The sequence below is a fragment of the Macrobrachium nipponense genome, chromosome 15, assembly GCF_015104395.2.
Source record: "Macrobrachium nipponense isolate FS-2020 chromosome 15, ASM1510439v2, whole genome shotgun sequence".
Taxonomy (NCBI): domain Eukaryota; kingdom Metazoa; phylum Arthropoda; class Malacostraca; order Decapoda; family Palaemonidae; genus Macrobrachium; species Macrobrachium nipponense.
In genome coordinates this window covers 16,024,332-16,050,284 of record NC_087208.1, presented here as the reverse complement: position 1 = coordinate 16,050,284, position 25,953 = coordinate 16,024,332, and the positions used below count along the sequence as shown (strand labels likewise).

The window sequence follows — 25,953 nt, the reverse complement described above, 5'->3', positions numbered from 1 at the left end:
TATATCTATATATATATATATATATATATATATATATATATATATATGTCATATCTATCATTCTATATACCATAAATATGTATCTATCTATCTTTCCGCCTATATATATATTATATATATATCATATATATTATATAATATATATATATATATATATATATATATATATATATATATATATATATATATATATATATATACTATATATATATATAGTATATATATATATATATATATATATATATATATCATATCTATAAAAATATATATATATATATATATATATATATATATATATAGATATGGTATATATCTATATAGATTATATATATATATCTATATATTATATTATATCTTATATATCTAATATATAATATCTTTCTATCATATATATACTATATATATATATATGTAATATATATATATACCTATATATATATGTATATATATATATATATATTATATATCTATCTATTTTTCTGATATATATAACCATATATATATATATATATATATATATATATATATATATATATATATTACGTGATATATATATATTAATATATATATATATATATAGTATATATATACTATATATATATATATATATATATATATATATATAGTAGTAATATATATCTATATATATATATATATATATATATATATATATATATATATATATATATATATATATATATATATATATATGTATGTATATATATATATATACATCTATATATATATCTATATAATATATATATATATATATATAGTATAATATATATAATATATATATATATATATAAAAACCTATATATATATGTATATCTATCTATCTATATATATATAGTATCTATCTATCTTTCCGCCATTTTTTAATGGGTTTCGTAAAGTTACGTGTTCATGTTTTCTGACATTTGTCCTCCTCCTCTGTCGTCATTTTCGGACATCGCCTCACTCGAAAGGTAAGGTTCCATTCTACTACATAACGTACGTACAAGTACATACAGTATTTCTTGTACCCTGTACACTAATACACTTTATTTACAGGTACAGTCATATATATATATATATATATATATATATATATATATATATATTTATATATATAGTATATAGTATATAGCTTGCAGCACTTATTAGAGACCCACTAAGGCAACACTCCTCCAACCTTGCTGTCAGGTTTCTTGACATTTGTGACAGGCTCATCCTCCCCCCCCCCCCCACCCCTCTTTCCAAGTCTCTGGCAAAAAGATGAAGGATATGTATTTCTATAACATTTCACAAAATTTATTCATTCAAAACTAAAATCGTACTAATTCACTGTAGTATTTTCTTTAATGAATTGATATTGGTGTTTACATTACTAAATTATTATGTGAAAATTAGTAATTCATTTACTGTCACACATACAAAAACATACATCTCAGTAAGAGAGAGAGAGAGAGAGAGAGAGAGAGAGAGAGAGAGAGAGAGAGAGAGAGAGAGAGAGAGAGAGAGAATAATTAGTTTTATTATTTAATACCATATAACCTTATTGATCTTAATACAGTATTAATGAATATTAATATTTGAAAATTAATAAATCATTTTTGTATTATAAAAATAAATTTAGTCATGAAAATAACATAAAAATACACTAATTGGTGAATATTTACTGTCAAAAAAACCTACGAATGACCGAATTCTACTAAATATTTTTAGTAGGTTCCACAGAAAAATCCTGAATAGATGTCCGCGAATTTCGAGAACGTGAATATGAGGGGATTTGCGTTATGTGAATCTTACTATTGTACACTTTGTTTTCTTTATTTACGATTATGCTGTATAAAAGTAGTAAAACACAAGCTCATCGTCAAAAAATGCCTTTTAAAATGACAGTGTCTGGGGCTTTCTGGTGTGAATTAATTCACTTAACATTATTAATAATGAAAAAAATTTGTTTGGTACTCATTTTCCTTCTGGAACCAATTCATATAAGTACAGAGGTACTACCACTATATAAATGAGACTAGCATAAAATAGAAACAGGAAAATCATATGCACCACAACATGAAACAATAAAGCTGTAGGAAGTTCTCTGATACCTGCAAATGAGTTTGTGTGTTCGTATGTACCCTATGCACTTGAGAACATTTAACATTTGGTGTAAAAATAAAAAAATGAGAAAATACAGTAAAATATTTATGAGAATAGTGTAAAATATAAATAAAAAATAAGAAGTGTAACAATACAAACCAAAACAAGCTGTTCTCCGACACCAACGAACAAGTTTGTGCATTTGTATCACCCTGTGCAAACCATAATTCTTTTGGGTAGTAGAAATAAAAAAAATGAGAAAATATAGTAAAAATTAGTTTTGCTTAAAATATATATAAAAAAAGTCCAAGATGAAGAAGATGGATATCTTGACAACCCTTCACCTCAAACATGTAAATGTGCTTAGTAATTGTAAATTCCAGCTTTTCATTTTGGAAGTGGCAGTGATGAACGTAAGTCAACAAAATTACCTGTAACATTTATTTTATCAGTGCTTCATTAAAATTTCTCTTGATTTTCATCTAGTATATCTTTTCTCCTTATTAACCAACTTATGCTCATTTACAGGGTATTTTACAGGCGGGATGAGGTGTTTAACTGTTATGTGGATTCTAACTGAACCAGTCTGCAATATAGGAAAATCACTAATCCAGTGCCCTGCAGACCCCAATGGTGCTGGATTAGTGATGGTCGACCTGTATTTATTTTACCTATCTATCAATATCGTTACTGTACATGGAAAGCAAGAATAGCACATATACAGATAATAAAAGCACAGTAGTAGTATACACATACATCCTTCCAATACATAACGTAAATCATAATCTTACTTTTTATATTGCAATTAATGAAAGACTAGGCCACCTGATAATTTATCCATGTAGAGAGATGAGATAAAAGCTTGGCTTTATATAGACGCCAAAAACTTAACAAAGCCTCTCAAAATGCCTTTACCTTTGAATCAAACACATTAGGAAACATTCACTTAACCTAAGTGAATATGAATTACTGTACACATTATTTAGTGTGCTAAAACAACACTTACAATAAATATAAAACTGAAGCAAGTTTTGACTTGAAAGTTTGCAGCACATTATATTGGGATTTTTTTATAATACATTTAAAGCAGCATAAAGAGTAGCTGGCAGTCTTATAACAAAAGAAATAAAGATTTTTTGTAATCAGTGATACGTTTTAGTGCTGAATATACAAAAGAACTTAAAATAATTCTGTACTACTTTACTATATAGTTCCATATTTTACAGTACAACTACCACAGTTTTTATATAGGTTCATGCAAAACTTGACCTATACATTATTCAACACTTAATTACAAAAATACCCTACATAAATAAATGTTTGTAACTGATTGTTACAATTACCCTAAAATAATGAAGATTTTCATTTATCCTTAGCAAACCTTGAATGTAAAGCTAATGTTTTGGTTAAACTATGTCATACTTATAACAGATATAATACAAGGCTCATCATTCTTATCACCTAGAAGAACCTTGACACTAGAATATGAACTGTTGCAAAACTAGAATAAATCACATTTAATGAAAGCTCTTACTCAAGGCCACCTCTTCAATAAATTTGTAAAATTACCAAGGCCAGCAAGGATCTCCACAGGTACGCAGCCAAGCTCCCATGCCATGGTTTACATCCATTAGACATGTGTATGTTGTCAGCTGTAACAAATACAATAGATAACTTGTCACAATCTGCCATATGAAAATTGAAAAAATGTTTGTTAGCCTTCACAAATGTTTTATGTACTTGGTGGTACAACACTTAGCCAATATAATTGAGGGCTTAATATACTATTGGCAGTACATATTGCATGCCACAACCTTATAAATGGTCATTTGGAAATCTCAGCATTAATTAACAGTCTCCATCATTCTGCAAAAATTCCTTGGCCATTTTCCTTTTTTTGAATTTATCCAGAGAAAATTTGAAGAGTATTACAGGAAAACTTGGTTTCTTTACAATTTAAAAAGATATTAGCTTATTATTTCCACTAATATTACTGGTGTATTTATTAAAATGATTTTCTTTGCCAAAAAATTTTATTTTCCTAATAAAATTAAGTTTCACATATACATAGCTATAAGTTCCATAAGTTCCACTTATATGGCAGTTTGAATTAAAATTTTGTGGGTAACGCTTCAAACCATTGTGTAGGGGACCACTTCCACCCACTAGCAGAAGATTAGGAACAACTTTAAGTAGAAAGCTAAGTTTGTTCATGCCTTATGTCCATCAGCAGGGAGGAGGGTGGGCTCTGATTCTGTAATTACTAGGTAAGTATATGTGAAACTTAATTTTATTATGAAAATAGCATTTTCACATAAGTACCTTGCAAAGTAATTACATAGCTGAATCTCACACTGACAGGCAGTGGGAGACATGGACATATACTACTCCAAAAATGACAAATTTTCTAAGACAATTTCTATTTTTCATAGCTACAAACCTGAGGTCTTAACAATAGGGTAATATCTAGCGCCTAGCTGGATCCGATTAAAAAACAGATGAAAGCAAGGAATCTTGTGATATCTGGCAACGCATGCGTAGATTGGGTGAAGGATGGTCATAGACCATTCACCTATGATTGCGCATCAGTCTTTCCCAACTCAGGATGTCGTAAGACACAGAGGGGCGGCTAGAGGCGGGCAGTATAATGTTAAGACCTCAGGTTTGTAGCTATGAAAAATACAAATTGTCTTGGAAAATTTGTCATTTGTTCATACGCAAACAAACCCTTGGTCTTAACAATAGGATAGACTCATACTTGCAGGGAGGTATAAGACATCCTAGACCGGCTGAGAGCCTACCCACCAGTCCAGCTCTCAAAAGGAATGGTTTTTGGAGAGGGACTGAAGCCCGTTGAGAAGCTAGATAAATTGATATTTAAGGACTCAGATCCTGAGTGATGTACAATGATATATGGGATAACCATTGTATAGGGAACCAATGAAAAACGTTGACTGTCCAATATCAAACCAAGACACCAGGGTTTGTATTACTCCCAACCCCTCCTTGCCAAGCATATGCTACAAAATAGCGGGTAAGATATTTATATATTGCACGACCACACTATCAGTATGACTACCTTACTCACCTGTATCAGACCAGTCCAGCGAATGACGTGTCTATTCCTTAAACCACCCGAAGGAAGAAAGAAAGGTACAAGAGAAAGAAGGAGACCAGCCAACTCACTCATTCTCTCATCCACACAATCATCTTAGGTAAGATACAAAGGTGCCCTGTTAAGGGCAACCATGAGTTACACAACCTGTTGGGCAGCCCCCACAGGACCCAGGGAAAATGTGTCCACAGATCTGTGGGCAACATCCTTAAGATGGGAGGTGAACGTGGACTGGCGTAACCAAGTACCAGCACTTGGCACTCTATGTACAGCCAAGTTCTTTTTGAAAGCCAGAGAGGGACCAATACCTCTAACATCATGCACTCTAGCCTGCACAGACGTGGAGGTAGAATCATCAAGAGACAAGTATGCCTGTCTGATGGCTTCCCGTAACCCAAAAAGAGATAGTATTCTTAGACACCTCTTTCTTTGTACGGCCTGTGCTAACAAAAAGTCTGTGGCAGCCTGGTCTAACATGCCGAGTCCTTTTAAGATAGCAACACAAGGCCCGGACAGGGCACAACAAAAGCTCTTGAGCATCACCACCCACAAAGTCAGTCAGTGATAAAATGGAAAACGAAGTGAACCTGTCATCATCCGTGACAAATTCGAAGGACATCGACCCCCAACCCTGGTGTGCTTCACCTCATAGCTCAGACCATGGAGCTCTCCTACCCTCTTGGAAGATGCTAAAGCCAGAAGGAAAACTGTCTTGAGCGTCAGGTTCCTGTCAGATGAGCAACGCAAGGGCTCACATGGACTCTTAGTGAAGCTCTTAAGAACCAAGGAAACATCCCACATCGGAGGCTTGAGCTCTCTAGGAGAACTCGACTGCTCAAACCCCGTAATTAGCAGGGACAGTTCCCAGGAAGAGATGTCTATACCCTTAAGGCATAACACCAAACTCAGAGCCGCCCTGTAGCCTCTAATGGCAGAAACAGACAAATGTTTCTCATCTCTGAGGAAGGTTAAAAAGTCTGCTATTCGTTGAATAGCGGTCGCAAGTGGAGAAAAACCCTGTTTAGACACCAATCACGGTAGATCGCCCATTTGCCTTGGTAAACCGCAAAGGTCGACTTTCTAAGACTGCTGGACATGTGCCCAGCTGTCCTCTGAGAAAAACCTCTCGCTCGGAGGAGATACTTGATAGCCTCCAACCGTGAAGAGACAGGGATTCTACTGACTGGTGGAACCTTTCCTCATGGGGCTGACACAGGAGATGTCGCCAAGGGGGAATCTCCCTCGGAACCTCTGACGACAGCAAATCTGGAAACCATTCCGCCTGAGGCCACAGAGGGGCTACTGAAGTCATCCTGAGACCCTGTGAACTCACCAGCCTGTTCAGAACCTGATGGATCAAACAAAACAGAGGGAAGGCATACACCTCCAGGTTGTAACAGGGATGTTGGAATGCGTCCTCTGCATATGCTAAAGGATCTGGAATCAATGAACAGAACACCTCCAGCTTCCTGTTGAAACGTGTCACAAAAAGGTCTAGCATGGGTCTCCCCCAAATCTGAAAAAGCTTGTCTGCCACTACTTGATGAGGGGACCACTCTGTGCCTAGGATCTGATCCCAGTGACTGAGATTGTCTGCAACCAAGTTCCGTTTCCCTGGGATATACCTGGCTGAGAGCTCTACCGAATTGCTGACCGCCCACTGATGAAGCTCGACGGTCAAGGCGCGAAGTTGACGTGAAACCAGGCCTCCCTGTTTGTTTACATAGGCTATCATCGTGGTGTTGTCCAACATGAGAATGACAGAATGACCCTCTACCTTTGCCTGATACTCCTTCAGACCCAGGAAAGCCACCTTCAACTCCAAGACGTAGATATGTTGCTGCTTGTCCTCCAAACTCCAAACGCCTGAAGCGATGAGGCCTCCTAAATGAGCGCCCCAACCTGCGAGGGAGGCGTCCGAGAACAGAAGGAAGTCCGGTAGAAGACAACGCAGAGGGACACCCTTCAACAGATTCTGGTCATCCAACCACCAATGAAGGTCTTCTCTCACTTCCAGAGACAGAGGAACCATTAACAGGAGAGAGTCCCCGCCGGAGACCAGAATTCTCCCAGTCTCCATTGCAGAGACCGAAGATGAAGACACCCATGAGGGGCTGGCTTCTCCAGGGATGACAACACTCCCAGAAGAACCTGCCACTGATGAGCTGACTGATGTGACACTGACAGGAAGTTGCGCGCCACCGCCCGCAACTTCTCCAATCTCTGATCAGACGGGAAAACTTTTGCCACTGTCGTATCGATGACCATGCCCAGGTAGAGAATCCTTTGAGTGGGTATGAGGTTCAACTTTTCCTGGTTGACTAATATGCCCAGTTCCAGACAGAACCGAAGTAGAAGATCCCTGTCCTGCAGCAGCTTCTCCCTGGAAACTGCCAAGACTAACCAATCATTGAGGTACCTCAGTAAATGGATCCCCTGAGCATGGGCCCAACTTGACACGAGAGAGAAGACCCTTCTGAACACTTGAGGGGCTGTTGTCAGCCTGAAGCACAAGACTTTGAACTCAAAGACCTTGTCCGCAAGAGAGAAGAGAAGGAACTTTCTGGACGTGGGATAAAGAGGGATTTGGAAGTATGCGTCCCTTAAGTCTATGGACAGCATGAAGTCACCTTCCCTCACAGCTGCCAACATCGAGCGCGGGGTCGCCATCTTGAATCGTGTCTTCCTGATGAAGTGATTCAAGGTGGATAAGTCGATCACAGGCCTCCATCCTCCCGACGCCTTGGGCACCAAGAAGATGTGACTGTAAAACCCCGGGGATGGACGCACTACTTCCTCTATCACATCCTTGTCCAGTATTTTCTGCACTTCCTCCCGAAGAGCCAATAACTTCAGAGAATCTGGAGGATATGCCTTCCTGAGCTGCGGCTTGTCCGACAGAGGAGGAGAGAAGTCGAATGGCAGTAGGTATCCCACCCGAAGGACATCTACCACCCACTTCTCCGCTCCATAACTCTGCCACTTGGCCCAATAAAGACTCCGACTTAAACACGGCCTGGTGCACCAGTCTGTCTTTGGTGTCAGCCCGGCGCCGGTCTATCGCATTCTCGAGTTCTGTCCGAGGAAACAAAAACTGGGACTCCAACAGATCTCCATTCCTCAATGGCAACAAGGACTAGGTGTCAAGCGATTTCTCCATCCTAGACAAAGCCACATCCCTGCTAATCAGAATATTAGCCCATAAATTAGCTCTGAGGTGAGCCAAATATGAAAATGCCTTGCCCCCGGACTGCAACAGACTGGCAAGCGGGGAAGCACTCATCAACCCTTCCGGGGACCTGTCGGAAGCTATCTTGGCAATAACCACAGACCAGAGGTCCAGCCAAGAAACTGTCTGCAACATGGAGGCCGCCATAGATCCCAATGCTGAGGCATCTTGCGGAGACAAGGACGGAGCCACTGACCTCACCTGTTCCAAAGTCGATCCCGGCTTCAGGCAAATAACGTCTAGGTTAAGATGGCGTGACAACAAAAATGCAGAGCTTGTAGCTTAGTACTTCCTATGTCTCGTGAGAGGTGGGAGTAGTAGTATGGTAGAGCCCCTACAGTGAAGCGCACCATCCCGGTCCGAAACAGAGGCGTTAACCTTCTGCAAGACAGACTGAACGTGCCCTGACAAAGGAATCTGAAGAGATGATTTGGGGTCCTGAGTAGCTCCCACCAAGGCTTCCAAGCAAGAAGGAGTGTAAGACGACCGAGCCTGAGTCCTACTTTCCAAATTGTTAAACCCTCAAATGAGATCAACAACTTCCGAAAAGGAAGACAAAAACTCTTGCGTGTCTCCCTCCTGCTCCGGCAACGGAGACTGATGACGAGAAGGATGTGTAGGCTCCTCTAAGGCACCTTCCCCAGCAAAATTAACAGAAGGGTTAGCAGCCAAACAGCCCGAAACCCCAACTAACCTGTCTGGGCTGGGTCCATGAAACAAACCCACTATAACACTAGGAACATCACTTACCTCCACAGATGACTCCACATGTCCATGAATGGTCACAGGTGTGGCGGACGTACGTACGTGAGACTGGGGGGAAACTCGAACACTCGAGATCAAAGGAGAATCCCTTAGAATCAAACACTTGGAAGCACCAGTGAGAGAGGCAGGCAAACACTCCTACTGCACCAACTCCGCACTCACTACCTTCGACCTCTTGACAGGCGCCTTGAAATCCTTACGGCGACGAATAGGCCTTGGAGAAGAAAGAGCACTAACATCATGTGCACGGGCAGGGGAGGTTGCAACACGCTTGCGATGTGCATGGATGGGGGAGTGGGGGGGGGTAACGCGCTGAGATTCGTAGCAGAGGATGAATCATCTCTTGCAGATCCCACACAACTAACACTGCCCGAAACAACAGCACTCTTGGGAACACATCCTCGTTGTTCCTCCCTCGAAAGTGAAGGAAGGGCAAAGTCCTTAGCCTTCCAACGCTTGATACGCTGACGAGGCATAGAGGGGGAAGAGGGAGAGGAAGACAGCAATGATTTCTTGTGTGCTTTCTTCTCAGGAGGCGGGGACGAAGCAACACGTTTCCTATCAGTCCTCCCAACCGATAAGGCAGCCAACTTCACATCCAATACAGAGTCCAACCTCTGAAGCACTGCCTGGCATATGACATCAGACTGATGTGCCAGAGAAGGCTCCGATGACAAGGAAGGGAGACGTGGCGAACTGGGCGGCAGTGATGACGTCACGGCTGAGAAAGGCGGATCAGAGGAGACGACTGGAACAGACGTCATCGATGGGAGTGACGTCACAAGTGGTGGTAATGTCACGGGGGGAAAGAGACGCCACTGGAGGAGTAATACACAAAGACAGATCCCTTGACTTCATCAACGGGGCTGATGCCACAGCATCAATCCGACTCGAAGCGGCAGCAGACATTGGCGTAGCAATACAAGATAGCCATTCCAGCGAGAGCACCAGGTTTGGTGCTATATGGGAAAGGCTGATAGTCCTTAAGTCATGCCTAATAAAGATTGTAGGGTAGGCCTTACTCAGTTTTGAAGAACTGACCTGTGTACTGGTGGAGTTGGAAGGGATCATTAATGATAGACCATTAAGTTACGTGTCTGGGGACTAGAATCAGTTGGAAACTTTAACCTCTAACCATTTGATTCTTGGAAGAAAGCTTAACTCCTTCCCAAGAGAAGTAGTAAATTGGGAAAAGATCTCTGGTGACCCTACCTATGAACAGAGAGTGTTCACTAAAGAAATGATTCCTGTATGGGTCCTGGTTGTGTGACAACCTTTGGAAACGATGGGAGAGGGAGTATTTAAGAACTCTAAGATAACAGACCCATCAAGTAGGAACAATGCATAGCTCTTGGCCCAGGATAGGGGAAGTAGTCCTCATTCATGATGAGGGGCCAAGGATCAAGTGGAAGTTGAGCCAAGTGGTCGAATTACATATGGGGCAAGACAAGTCCAAAGGGTGGCTACTCTAAGAACACCTCATGATACCTGTGATTAAGATATACCCACTAGAGCTGTGGGAGGAGTTAGAAAAAATTGATCCTGCAAAAGAGGATATTCAGCCAAGCTCCCACCCAAGCAGAAGGACTGCTCAGATAGGCCCACCCTTAAGAGTGGAGAGGCCGGAACACCTGATCCACCCAACTCCTGCTAAACCAACCCCACACCAAGACTGGTATCCAGAGCTGAAGTCACATTGATTAAGGTAGGGGAAGGAAGTACTCCCACATAACCTTGAACCAAAGCAGAACCCACATCAAACACCTTAGAAGGATGAACAGAAATAGCCATAGGAAAAGTTGAGAAAGAAGTAGAAGAGGGAGAGAAAGAGGAAGAAGCTGCTTTGCCTTAGTTATAAAGATATAGAAATGAAAGGGAGTTGGGTTAAATGTAAAGTAGAAATATTGTATTATATCTAATTTAGAAAAATCTGTAATTTTTTGGGGTTACTTTGAGGCAGAAAAGGGATAATAGACATGAATTAAAATAAACATTTTGAAGTAACATAAAGTAAACTAAATAATGAGTAAACAAGGAAATAAAACTTTGCACCTCATAAACAGTGTAGTGTGCCCGTAACTGGGTTTGTGGTGTGAGTGCTTGGGAACCAGAAACCAACCAGGAACTACACTCAGAGTAGCCATCAGAGCACCTACTGATGTTGGACCGGTGGAGAACATACCAACTAGTACAGTGCTCAAAGGTGCATCTAAGGAGAGGCTATGAACTGTGGAACCAATGGGAAGCAAAGAAGGAAGATTACCAGCTACTCTAGGGAAAGGAGAGGCTGAGGACACAACCAGTACTGATACACTCAATGATGGCACAGGCAAATCACCAACTGCTGTAGTACCTGCAAGAACCAAGGAGGACATTACGTCTCAAACCCAGTAAAGGATGAATATACGGAGTTGTGGAAGACTCCTCAACCGCCTGTGAAACATCCAGACCAGCAGCCTGAGAACTACAGGACCCTTGGAGGGTGCCAAGAAGACAGCCCCACCAAATGTACACCTTTCCTCAACCCCGAAGAGAGAGAGGGAGCTGCCGAAACTCCAACATTACAGGATTGAACCAATGAAAATTCTTTGTTCTGCTGTGCTAGTGGCAAAGAAACAGGATGAGTGAGACAAGACTCCGAAGAGGCCTCCCAAGAGTGACACAATAAAGAAGATGGTGTAAAGACATTAGAAGAAGTTTTATAAGAAATTGGGGGAAAGGAAACTCAGAAGCATCAGAAGAGGCCATAGTTTTTGGAGAAAGAAACTACACTGACTCTGTTCCCCCTTGATAATCTTGACAAACAACATCATTAGCAAACTCAGGAAAATGCTCCAAGACATGATCGTGAATACAGGCAGTATTCAAGTTACGATAATTCGTCTTATGATTATCCGATTTTATGATGGGGTTAGCAATTAATACTGGTACAACAATATTTTGAAAATAAGTACTATTTCTATATTTTGCGCACAGGTGGCGCAGGTAGCAGTGTGCAATCAAGCAATGAGAGAGGCCAAATTATAATAATCTAACTTCTTTACCTTCATATCTTTATACAATCTTCTAAGTTAAATAAGTTTAAAAAAGTTCAAGAGAATGATGAAAGCATTGTCTTAACATTATACTTGTTGTATAAATGTGTACAGCCATGAACAACCAAACGAGAAATCACTTTTGTTTGCTACTACAACCTAATCCAATAACAACAACATCCGTAGGTATGTTATAAATGATGTTATGTAGAATAAGACTGATATAATTTTTGTAATTAGTTTACTTGCTGTGAGATCATCATGGCAATATATACTTTTAAATATGTAGCTGAGGCTGATAAAGTAATATTCAGGCTGTTAATGACTAATACGCGCATCAGCAAGATGGATAAAACTCCCAAACTTTAATATGAATTCAAACACAGCTGTGGTACAAATGTGAGAAAATTTAATCAAAATACTGGCATGAAAGACCTCATTTACTGTTGTTTTTGCACTGATAAAAGATAAATAACATAAAGCTCCTATTACCAATGAAAACAAATGGAATCGCTGGATTTTACGCAATCTATTAATGAAAAAAAATTTAGTTCACAATGAGAGGTATTAAAGTCAAATTTCAACTTAAAAAACACATCGTATAATGAAAAATTACTTCATTCCATATTAGTAAAGTATCTAGATATACATTTATGCCAACTAGGAACAAGAATATTTGCTGAGAACAAAGTGATTATAAGTAAGGTGGTTGCATCTGGAGCAAAGGAAATTGACTATACCCTATCGGCTCCTTCATGGTGATTTAGGCGTTGCCCCCAATATTACCGGCGCTGCCACATCAAATATTCCAACTCAACGTTTTATGGTATATGAAAGCAACATAAGTTATACAACACAAATATAATTGCTTGCTGATCAATTTTTGCCAATTATTAAAAGCCCACGTAATTTTCTAGCATTTAACAACAATAATACAAATAGTTTATTCTTAAACGTGGCAAAAAAAAATTTACAGCGCTGCCAGTTCCTCTCTCAGGTGTTAAGCTGACCTTAGGGCATAAAAATGTCAAACAGCCCGTGCCTCCACTTAAGGAGTCTGTCGCCTTACAAACAACATGGAAGGAAGTCCTTGTTCTCGCATTAATCTTCATCCAAAACCTCGAGAAATCGTTCATAGGGTCGTTAAGTACTTTTCTAAATAAAAGGCAAACCGTGGACCCATGATGGATGTCAGAAAAACACTGCAATGCACCTCAGAAGCAACAATGATACCGGAGAGAACAATCAGCAGGATGTCAATGAAATCATCAATTCTTTTCTTTCATTCATAATGGAAATATTCATTAATTAGTTTCATTCATTCTAAATGTAAATACTTATTCAGTTCCCAAAATTAATTTATTTATATAAATAAGTTGTTTGTCAGTTTTATATAGATAACATGAGCAGTATTAAATCTCTATATATAGTCCTGGCATTCTTGTGTATTATCAATATGACATTCATGATACAAATAATCATATATTTGTTTTGACAAACCCTTATGAAGACTATAAAACAAAAATGTTATTGTAATGATACAATAAAGTTTTATACATACTTACCTGGCAGATATATACTTAGCTATAGACTCCGTTGTCCCCGATAGAAATTCGAATTTCGCGGCACACTCTACAGGTAGGTCAGGTGATCTACCGCCCCGCCGCTGGGTTGCGGGAATAGGAACCATTCCCGTTTTCTAAGTCAGATTTTCTCTTCCACCTGTCTCCTGAGGGGAGGCTGGGTGGGCCATTTAATTGTATATATCTGCCAGGTAAGTATGTATAAAACTTTACTGTATCATGACAATAACATTTTTATACATTCAACTTCCCTGTCAGATATATACTTAGCTGATTGGCACCTTTGGCAGAGGGTAAGAGACAGCTAATTTTACTGAATAGACAGGAAACAACATACGTTGTAGGTAATAAAATAAAAAACCTTGGTTCCTACCTGTGTTAGCGAAAGACTTCATGGCTACTGCCTAGGAGCCTGCATCGCTTCAAGAGCCTCAGCGAGGTAGTGACCTCATGCTAAGAGTTCTTGATCGTCTGTCAAAGGGGTCTTACCCACTTACGCGACAGAACCTTAGGATCTTTGTCAATGGGGTTCTATCCACTTACATGAGAAAAGGGATTTTGACGTAGGAAAAATCTATTTCTGGGTGATTGGCTCGTGTCGCCCTATGAAATATCCTTAAGTTCATTATTTCTAAGTAAAATTATCCTAAAATTACCTGAGAAAAAATAAAATCAAGAAAATGTCAGTAAAACTGACTCGCTCACTCTATAAAAGAAGTGTCGGTATGGAAATAGGGGCGAGTGGGATCACTACCACGAGTCATTTACCATTTAGACCTTCCAACATAAAATCCCCACCTGAGAGAGCTGATACTAAAGGGTGATGCGACCGCTATTACTACTACTACTGACGCCAAGCGGAGAGCAGCGCCTCTAGCGGTCATCCTTAATACATGAACATCTTGTCCTGCAGGGTGGGTAAAAAGGAACAGGGTGTTTTTCATAGGGCGACACGAGCCAATCACCCAGAAATAGATTTTTCCTACGTCAAAATCCCTTTTCTGGGCTCAGCTCGTGTCGGCCTATGAAATAGTACCAGAGAAACAGACAAGATGGAATAAAAGGACAAATGAAACCAAATAGTAAAAAGATTGATATAATATAAGTGAATCAAGACTCATTACAGTATACTAACAAAAAGTACTTAAAACTAGCTTATACTAAATAATGGTAGGTTAACTATACCATATTAACATAAAGTACTTAAAATTAGCTTATACTAGAAAATGGTGGTACATAATAGTATAATGGTAATTAGAACAATATATAATGATTCACTAATTTAAGTATTATTTACAAAATTTACAAACTCATTGTGTTCTACCCCTAGCATAAAAATAACTTAAGGGTAGAAACACTGAAGCACATTATATGCACACAATGTGGATGCCCCTAGCAGAAAAATAAGGGGCAGTCCACCAATACGATCCTAGCGGCTAAGGCTAGAGTATCACGGAGAGCATAGCAATAGGGTGAGGCATGTTGGACGAGGTAGGTAGAAAGGAGACCTGGATCTATACTACAACTAATGTGCAGTATCAGGAGAAACAATGTTTCCCGCTGCTACTGCTGAAAATTTTAAAGATTCCAAGGACTTCAGGTAATGACGTTTAAAGACTGTCGGTGATTTCCATCCAGTATACTTTTTAAGATCCTCAAAATTCATATGTTGGAAATAATTAATTGAGGTGGCTACTCCTCTGATATCATGTGCTTTTGGAAATGATTCAGGGTTGGCTTGTTTAATGAAGTAAAGGATCTGTTGTCTGATTCCTTTCACAGATAAAGTGCCACCTTTTTCTTTCATAAAGAGAGGACCTGAGGATCTAGAGGATGTACGAGATAGAAAGGCTCTTAAAGTTGATACTGGGCAAAGAGAAGGATCTTGCGGAAGTGGGATAACTTTCCAAGGGGCCCACCTTGCAAGGGGATCCTCGTTTTTAGCTAAAAAACTGCGATCCGGAGAAAGTAAAACTTCTCCTGAGGGGAGAAATTCTACATGACCCGCATCTCTGGATAGAGCCGACAGTTCTGAAATTCTGGCTCCTGAAGCCAGGCTTAACAAAAATAACGTCTTTCTAAGTAGCATTATGAATGTGCAAGACGAGTTGTCAGTATCTGAGGCTAGTTTGAGGACATCATTTAAGAACCATGAAACTGAAGTAGGCCTTTCAGAAGGTCTAAGTCTAGCACAGGCTTTGGGAATAGATGTAAAGTAAGATTCCGTTAAGTCTATTTGAAAACCCAACTGAAAGATTTTCTTCAAAGCCGATTTATTAGTAGTAATGGTGCTAGCTGCTAAGCCTTTTTCGAATAAGGATCTGAAAAAGGATATAGCTAAGTTAACTGTCATGGTTGTAGTATTTGATTCTTTCAGGAAGGATGCTAACTTTTTAACAGCTGAGTCATATTGTCTAATAGTTGACTCTCTTTTATCTGATTCCAGAAAGAGGATGTTTTGTGGATCAATGTTAGCATCTTTTTTAGCCGCAAACTTCATGAAATCCATGAAGTTTGCGAACACAGTCCTCATTTGTACTGATTGCGACAGCTTGGGATTGGGAATCCGTTGAGGTCGGAGACCCAATTCCAGAAGCAAAGGATACCAGTTGCTTTTTGGCCAATCTGGAGCGATCAGAGCTACCAGTCCCTTGAAAGTCCTCAGCCTGCTCAGAACTTTCAAAAGAAGATTCACTGGAGGAAAAATGTAGATTTTCTTCCATTGATTCCAGTCCAACGACAGGGCGTCCGTGGCATATCCACCTGGGACTCTCTGGCATATCCACTCGAATGACCTGCCGTCTAGGGACCATTCTGACTCCAGAGGGACTGACCGGGATAGTGCGTCCGCTATCACATTTCTTACCCCTGCCAAATGAGTGGCAGATAGATGCCATTTGTGCTTGTCTGCTAGAGCAAAGATGGCTATCATGACATGATTCACGTGTTTGGATTTGGACCCTCCTCTGTTGATGCAATGTACTACCACTGCACTGTCCCAAAACTCGAGTCCTTAGATGAGACGTTCTTTTGGGGGAAGGAGTCTCTTCAGGGTAAGAAATACTGCCATTGCTTCCAGTACGTTTATGTGGAGCTGGCGGAATTGAACGGACCAAGTCCCTTGAACTTGCTTGAATTGAGAATATCCCCCCAACCGGACAGGGAGGCATCCGTGTGAATGGTTAACACCGGAAGGGGATATTGAAGGGGTACCAATTTGGCAAGATTCTTCACTTTTGTCCATGGACGGAGCTGATTGCGAAGGATCTGTGGAATCACTGACAACTTGTCCCGAGATTTGGCGTTTGCTCTTGACCGCCAAACTCGATTTATATCTTTCAGTCTTGCTTTCAGGAGGATGTCTGTCACTGAGGCAAACTGAAGGGAACCTAGGATTCTCTCCTGGTTTCTCCTTGAAGCTTGATTGCTTTTGAGAAATTGCCTCACAGACTTGGCTATTTCTTTCCTTTTGACCACCGGAATTGACAGATTGTGGGAGGATAAATCCCATTGGATTCCTAGCCACTGAAAACGAGACTCCGGAGTGAGTCTGGATATCGTTTTGTTTATCTGGAACCCCAGATGTTCCAGAAATTGTACTACCTTCTTCGTGGCTTTGAGGCTTCCTCGACCGTTGGTGCCCAGATTAACCAATCGTCGAGGTACGCTACTACCATTATCCCTTGTGGTTCTCAATTGTTGAACTACCACTTCTGCTATCTTCGTGAATACCCTGGGGGCTACGTTCAGACCGAAGGGCATCACTTTGAATGAGAACGTCTGATTTCCTAGTTTGAAGCCTAGGAATGGACGGAAGTGTCTGGCTATAGGGATATGATAGTATGCGTCGTAAGATCGATAGAGGTGGTGACGGCCCCACGGGGAAGTAAGGTCCGTACCTGCGAGACGGTGAGCATTTTGAACTTGTCGCAACGAATGAAAGAGTTTAGCTTTGACAAGTCTAAGATTACCCTTCTTTTTGTTGAGCCTTTCTTTGGCACGCTGAACAAGCGACCTTGAAATTTTAGATGCTTGACTCTCGCAATAGCTCCTTTCTGAAGGAGTTCGTTCCGCATAATCCTGTCAACTCCTTTGATGGTGTCCTGATAGAATGATCTGTTTGGAGGAGGATCTTTGATCCAACTCCCAACCCAATCCTTTGGACACAATGCTCTGTGCCCATTTGCTGAACCCCCAACACCTGTGACGGAAGAGGAACAGCCTCCCTCCTACCTGGGTGGGGAGCCTCACTGTTGTTGAGCGGGTTGACCTCCGCGCCCTCCTCTGAAGTTGCTTGCCTCTTGCAGCTCTTCCTGTGCCTCGTTGGCAAAAGTGACCTCTCGCTCTGCTCCCCCTAGAAAAACCTGTTGAAGGTTGGGAAGGCTTGGCTTTCATAACATTGAGTTGAAAGCTGGCGAGACGGTGTATGAGGTCGAGGGCTGATTCTGAGGAGACAACAGGAGAATGGGCTGTGTCTGCTTAGAAGTCGAAGGCTGTCCCTGTTGTGTAACTGGGACGGCTTGGACGAAATGTTGTTGTTGCTGCTGTTTTTGGTAGGGTTGGAATCTCCTACCAGTTTTCTTCAATTTCTTACCAGCAGCAGGGGCGCTCTCTTGCTTCCTCTTGGAAGAGATGCCCCATCTGGCTCTAAGGCTCTGGTTAAGCCTAGCAGCCTCGTGGTGCACCTCATTCACAGAAGCTTCTAGGAAGAGGTCCGCACACACATGCTGGAAGCTAGAAGCCTATTAGGCTCGTGCCTAATAGTTGCCTCCAGCAAAACATGCTTTCGGCAGTTCCTTCTGGCTGAGAAGAAGTCAAAGGCATCAGCTTGAACCGACTGGAGCTGGGATTTAGCCAGTATTTTAAAAAGTGGTTCCGTAGCATAGGAAAGAGCAGCCATCTCCGTAATGATAACGGAGTTAAGAGATCTCCCAAATCTTGTACGGGCGTCGAATTCTGCCTGAATAAGGCTATCAGGCAGCCTCGGAAGCTTCTCGCCAAACTGATCCATCGCACAGTCTGGCTTCAGCTTACCTACTGAGAAAGTGGCAGGTAGGTTCTCCCACAATTCTCCGAAGGATGGAAAGAGCGGAGATGTTGATTCCGCCTCTCTCAATTGTGGCATGGGCTCGTCTTTAACCCCTTCTTTACCGGGTGGGTGAGCAGAATGTAAACATTGTGTTTGCTGCCGAACTGAATCTCCCGGTAGTGACTCCAGTTTGGAGGGGTGCCGATCGTAAAAATATTTGCCAAAAATACACTAATCAAGACAGGCTAATGAAATTATCAGGTATTATTAGCACTATAATAATGCTTATTCTCTGTTAGTTTTATCATCCTACAGGGAAAATAAATGATTTTATGAAAAAAAATGTGAAACTCATGTCCCTTGTACAAGGGACACTGGTGGTCGATGAGAAAACTACAGTCTTGAATAGAAATTCGGTCTTACAGAATGTTGGTATATCGCACCTGGAACATGCACATAAAGTATTATCAAAATAGAACAGTAAATAAGCACGTAATAACAAAAAAAAAAGAGCAAAAACTAAAGCGAAAGCCCCGCCAATAAATATGGAAATCGCAAATTTTATAGTATATCTTTCAAAATTGGTCGATGTCATTTTTTACGTTTTCTAAGATTAGTTTCATCACAGAAAACAACTTTAGGGGTATCAGGGGTATCTAAACTAATTTTTCAAGTTTCTTGTCCTCAGAAAAAATAGCTTTTTTGCTTTTTCTCTGGTTTGGTTTTTTATATATAAAGTTACTATAAGGCTTTATTTTTACCTTCATTTATCTGGTGTTCATATCTTTTATTTGTAAAATGTAATAAGTGAATAAATAAATAAATACAGTAAATGATGATACAACTGGTTTTATACTTGGGTAGAAGTTATTACATGTTTACGCTTCTCTGGTTTTGTGATTTTTTGTTGAGACGCAGTTCATCTGTCACCTACACACTACTATAAGCAGTAATAATATTTTTTGGGGTTCATCATACGTCTGGCATCGTGTCATACTGTTTATTTTGCTCCAAACTCTTCAAACCGAAATTACAGAATGATTGGAAGTCCCTATCTGAAAAGAGGAGTTTTGGTGGTACTATGAGTACCACCTTCATGCACCCGGTGCGGTGTAGTAGACTTGAATGGTGGTACCCACCTACCTCCAAACAAACTTTCGGTAATGAAGAGGTTAAGGACTGCTTGGAGAGTCGCTTCTACTATCTTAGTAGCGAATGGAAGAGAAGCCTCCTCCTCCGTAGCGAAGATAGTGAAGGGGCTCTTGAATCCCTGGAGTTTGGTATTGGTACAATCCCAATCCTCCAGGCAGTGAACCCATTCCCTCTGTGCGTGATCCCTACTATACAGCACAGTCCTCTCTAGAGATCTTATCCTCCCTATTGAGAGCAGTCCACCGTAAGCCTAGCATACCCTATGAAAGGCTGAGTCATCCGAGGGGTAGAACTCGAAGTCCTCAATCCTTCTTGTTCCACACTCCGGAATGGAAATCATGCCATCCTTGAAGGGGGCATAAGCTGCCACCCTCCAGGGGTTATCCATAGAGAAGGCTGGTAGGGATTCACAAGGAGGTAGCTGGAGGAGACCAGTACCTGCCACAGGGAGTTTCGCTTGAGGGACCTGAGTGAGGCCAGCGAAGCGGTCATCATGCTCCCTAACTCGGTTAGAGAGGTCTTGTATTGATTGACCAGATTGGTTGATGGTACTAGAAAGTTGAGCAAACGTTTGCTCAAACCTAGTACCGAGAGAGCCAACCATCTCTCCCACTTGTTGCAACACTCCTGCTGAGAAAGTGGTGGGATCAAGAGCTATGTCCCGCCACCCCAACAGGAGTTACCGGAGTAGATCCGGTAGATGCCGGAGAAGGCACTGGCTCAGCAGGAGCGCGGGCCTTCTCCTTATAAGCCTTGCTTCTTGAGCTCTTCGAATGAGAAGAGCATTGGCGTAGGATGTCGTAGACTTCCTAGCCGAAGAAGACGACGACTTCTTAGAAGTCGTCTTATGGAGGGTCTTCTGTTCTCTCTGTCCCTTCACCTTCGGGGGTACAGAGAGCGCGGGTGAACGAGAAGGGATCTCAGATCCCGTGAAGCCTTGAAAAGAGGAAGAAGAAGGAACAGGGGAAGAAGATCCAGGAGCGCTCAAGGGTAGACCTTGAGCGCCCGAAACACCTACCTCAACCAACAAATCCTCCGCACCTACCGCCATAGGCTCAAGATTAAGATTCAGGTTAGCTACGTCTGGAACAGGCTCCTGCGTCGAGACGGACCCAAACGCCTGGTGCACCTCCTGCTGGATGGAAGCTATGAGTGGGGGTGCTGAGATGGGGTCCACGTACCCCGTCGCCTTGCCTCCGGGGAAGATCTGGATGGCCAGCTTCTTATCTAAAATGTAAGGCTGGCCCTTGGCGGCGTTCTTCCCGAAGCCGCCTACCCAAGCTTTCAGGGTTGCTAGGGCGACTTCTTTCACGGCGGCAGCCTGCAAGAGAAGGCGATATGAAGCTTCTAGCGGCGGAGATACGGTTTAAAGGAGCTTAAAACTAAGGGTAAATCATTGATAACAGGAAAAATGTCCAGGAGTTAACTTACCCCACCCAAAAGCTGACTCACGAGGTCATAGCAGATGGTGCATGCTACAAAACAGCGTTACAACCTGGATCTTGGCAGTTGGTAGCCTGTAAGTGGAGAGATACATGAGTATCAGAGTGCACACTTACAGCCTAACATAGACTCCGCTGCAAGCCGGAGCATGTAAGTTAGATCAAACTAGTGCTCCGCCGCAATACGTGTGGTTAGATAGGCGGTTGGTGGGGGTCTGCAGCTTACGCCGGAGACAGGAAAAAAGTTCCAACCAGGAGTGGTGAGGGGCCATGAAACCACGACGGAGAACGACGGAGATAGTACATAAAACTAATAAAACCAATAATCATCGTATCAGTAAGGGTATATCCTTATAGAATGAGATATAACTCTTTCCGTCTACTAGAGGAGTGCCCGGGTAAGGAGCGAGCTCTCCTCCGGTAGCAAAAATCGGATATAGTAGGCAAGCAATATAGACCACTAGTAATTTCCCACCCCGCCCGCTGGCGGAGCCAGGTGGACCTATAACCGAAGGGGCTCCCGGCTTCAGCGGGAGCTCCGTCCGTTAAGGTAGGGGAGGGGAAGGGTTTGGGAATGGGGAAAACAGGGGGGGTAATCCCGGCGTGAACACGGCGGACGAGAGAGAGAGGGGGGTGGCCTACTCCCACCCCCCCTATCCCTACTACTGACCCGCCAGGTAACCCGGTACCCGAGACAAGTGGTCACCCTAGCCCCCCCCAGCTGGTAACGGAACTCCTCTGGCCCCCTCGGAGGAGAGGGAGGTAGGCTACGGTGGTTGTCATGACAACCAAGGAGATCCACCAGACCCCTCCCTACCCCATGGTAGGGAGGGAAGGGGGAGGGTAAGGTGCCTAATGGGACACGTGATCGTAGGTGGCCTAGGAAGCGATAGCAACACAACCACAGAGGGGCCAACGTGAACCAGACTGTACCAACACATGGCACAAGGCACCTAGGCTAGCCTAACACCCTAAATACACTGATAATAAATAAATACATCGTAAAAGATAGAAGAGACACTTGAGTAAGAGAGAGAAGCCCAGGAGGAGGCGAACTGATCCGAAGACAGTCGACTACTCGGAGCCAGCAGTAGCCGATAAGAGCAAGAAGCTGGGATGCTGGGCCAGAAAAAACACAGTATAGCCCTAAATACCACCAAACTAAGAGATATAAAAGGTAAAATGGGATGGGCTGTGCCTATAACTCTAAATACGATGTATAGTATAAAACGATGGAGAACGTTAAAATAGAGCCATAAGCATAAGATGTCCCAGTATGGAAGACCGGAAATCTTAACAACACGGAGGTGGCTCAAGGAGCCACGAGTCAACCGAGAGACCATATATGACCTAAAAAACGGAAAATACTGGTCCCTGGAAGACTGGAATACCAAAAATTATTACTTATGAGGCACTTAACTTAGCCGAAGCGATTGCAGCACGTTCCATCGTTGAAAAGGATAAATCCAAAGCGAAAACAACACGAGTGAAAAAAGATGCAACTAGCGTTGTCGAGTTAATAATTAAGGATGACCGCTAGAGGCGCTGCTCTCCGCTTGGCGTCAGTAGTAGTAGTAGTAGCGGTCGCATCACCCTTTAGTATCAGCTCTCTCAGGTGGGGATTTTATGTTGGAAGGTCTAAATGGTAAATGACTCGTGGTAGTGATCCCACTCGCCCCTATTTCCATACCGACACTTCTTTTATAGAGTGAGCGAGTCAGTTTTACTGACATTTTCTTGATTTTATTTTTTCTCTGGTAATTTTAGGATAATTTTACCTAGAAATAATGAACTTAAGGATATTTCATAGGCCGACACGAGCTGAGCCCAGAAAACACCTTGCCTAATGGCATTATCATAAAGCACAACACTGATCCCGATCACCTGATCCTATCGTCGGGTTAGTACTACGATTGAAAGGAGTCATCCCTGAACATCCTTTCAAGCAACCCAAAAGCTCAACACCAATATTGTTACAAATATTCATTAAAGAAAACAAAAACAAAATTATTTATGGATCAGTATCCGCTCCATGTCCCAGCATAGTATCCGCTGATACATACGGTCCAAGAGAAAATTTTTTTTCGTATGTTACTTTAACGTCCTTTAAATAATGGGATGCAAATACTGAATTACATCTCCAATAAGTTGCTGCTAAAATGTCTCTCATTGACATATTATTGTAAAAGATAGGGAAGTTGCAACTCCCCCCCCGCACGGACTTCGTGAGCTTTTACCCTAAGCAGCTTAAGGAGTTCTCTTGGCAATCCCTGTGAGCTTCTGTTATCACATTCCTGACAAAGAACGCCAGTGCGTTCTTTGACATAGGTCTCTTGTGGTTTCTTACTGAACACCAGAGACTCTGGCGACATCCCTGAAGCTGTGTCTTCTTTTTTAGATAGAACTTCAGGGTCCTGACTGGGCAAAGAGACCGCTCCAACTCTCTACCTACCAGGGAAGAGAGTCCCTTGACTTTGAAACTTCTAGGCCAAGGTTTAGAAGGGTTCTCATTCTTTGCTAGGAATAGATGTTGAAAAGAAACCACAGCAGAGTCTTTCTTAAAACCCACCCGAGAGTCCAAAGCATGCAATTCACTGATCCTCTTAGCAGTTGCAAGGGCTAACAGGAATATACATTTTCTCGTAAGATCCCTGAATGAGATTTTATCTGGAGGTTCGAACCTGTTAGAAGTCAAGAACTTGAGGACTACATCCAGGTTCCAACTCGGGGGGAGAGAAGATCTCAATTTGGAAGTCTCAAAAGACCTAATGAGATCATGAAGATCTTTATTATTTTCTAAATTCAGGCCTCTGTTTCTAAAAACAGCTGAGAGCATGCTCTTATATCCCTTGATAGTAGATACAGCCAACTTCGACTCTTCTCTTAAGAAGAGAAGAAAATCGGCGATTTCGGTCACAGAGGTATTGGAAGAGGACAGCTTCTTCGACCTACACCATCTACGGAAAACTTCCCACTTCGATTGGTAGACCCGCAAGGTAGAGGACCTGCGGGCTCTAGCGATAGCACTTGCAGCTTTCTTAGGAAAGCCTCTCGCTCTGACCAGTCTTTTGATAGTCGAAAGGCAGTCAGGGAGAGACTTTGGATGTTTTTGTGAAACCTCTCAAAGTGGGGTTGTCTGAGCAGATCTGTCCTTTCTGGAAGAGATCTGGGGAAGTCCACCGTCCATTCCAGTACCTCTGTGAACCAGTTTCGGGAAGGCCAGAAGGGAGAAATTAGAGTCAGTTTTGTTCCCTTCGATGCAACAAACTTTCTTTCTTAGCACTTCCCCTTCCCCCAGCAACTTGAATGGGGGAAAGGCGTAGGCGTCTATGCCTGACCAGTCCATAAGGAAAGCATCGATCGCTATGGCTCTGGGATCTTCTTCTAGAGAGCAGAAGTTGTCCATCTTCCTGGAGAGGAACGTGGCAAACAGGTCGATCTGAGGTTTTCCCCAGAGGGCCAAAGTCTTTGCAGACTTCTGAGTGGAGCAACCACTCTGGTCGGAAGTTACTTGGTCCTTCCTGCTCAATCTGGTCTGCTCTTAGATTTTTCACTCCCTGGAACAAATCTTGTCTGGAGTATTATGCCCCTTTGTTCCTCCGTCCAGGTCAATAGAATCTCTTGCGATCTCATATAGTAGAAGAGTGAGTGCCCCCCTGATTTCGGGACGTAAGCCAGAGCAGTGGTATTGTCCGAGTTGACTTGGACTACCACTCCTCTGACTTCCGCTTCGAAGTACTCCAGGCTAGATGAATGACCAGGAGTTCCTTCGCATTTGATGTGCAGTGCCACCTGTTCCTTCGGTTCCCAGGTACCTGCCACTTCCTTTGGACCCAATGTTGCTCCCCAACCTGTTTTCCGAGGCATCGGAAAACAACACTAGGAGAGGGTTCCGAATCAAGAGGGACACTAACCTTCGTTTTCTTCTTAAGGGGGTTAACCAACCACTTCAGGTTTGACTTTATCTCCTGCTGAATGGGTAAACGAGTCTGACAAATCTCCTGTCTTCTGACTCCACATTCGTCTGAGATAGAACTGCAGAGGTCTGAGGTTCAATCTCCCTAGGTTAACGAACTGCTCTAACGAGGAAAGGGTGCCCAACAGACTGAGCCACTCCCTCGCCAAGCTCCGTTCCTTCCCTAAGAAGTTCAAGATTTTTTCTAAGCCTCGAGCAATTCTCTCTTGCGATGGAAAAACCCAAAAACCGAAAAACCCGAGAATCCATCTGTATCCCCAGATAGACTATGTTCTGTCTGGGATCATTGTGATTTCTCGAGGTTTACGAGTAGTCCAGTGATTTTTGTCAGTTCTAAAGTCGTCTCCAGGTCCTTCAAGCACTGATGTTCCGATTTTGCTCTTATCAGCCAATCGTCTAGATAGAGAGATATACTTATCCCTTTCAGATGTAGCCATTTCGCAACATTCCTCATTATGGTCGTGAAAACTTGAGGAGCTGTAGAAAGGCCGAAGCACAGGGCCCTGCAATTGGAATACTCTGCCCCTGCATCATGAATCGAAGAA

General features: G+C 42.1%; 1 protein-coding gene across 1 annotated transcript in view; it reads right to left on the bottom strand.

The window, feature by feature from the left end:
* Positions 1-2,581: 2,581 nt before the first annotated feature.
* Positions 2,582-25,953, bottom strand: part of LOC135227001 (acid ceramidase-like) — a 291,051-nt gene continuing 267,679 nt past the window's right edge. Inside the window, exon 10 of the mRNA XM_064266731.1 lies at positions 2,582-3,734. Coding sequence (XP_064122801.1) covers positions 3,648-3,734 — 87 coding nt within the window. The 3' untranslated portion in view covers positions 2,582-3,647. The remainder of the gene's footprint in view (positions 3,735-25,953) is intronic.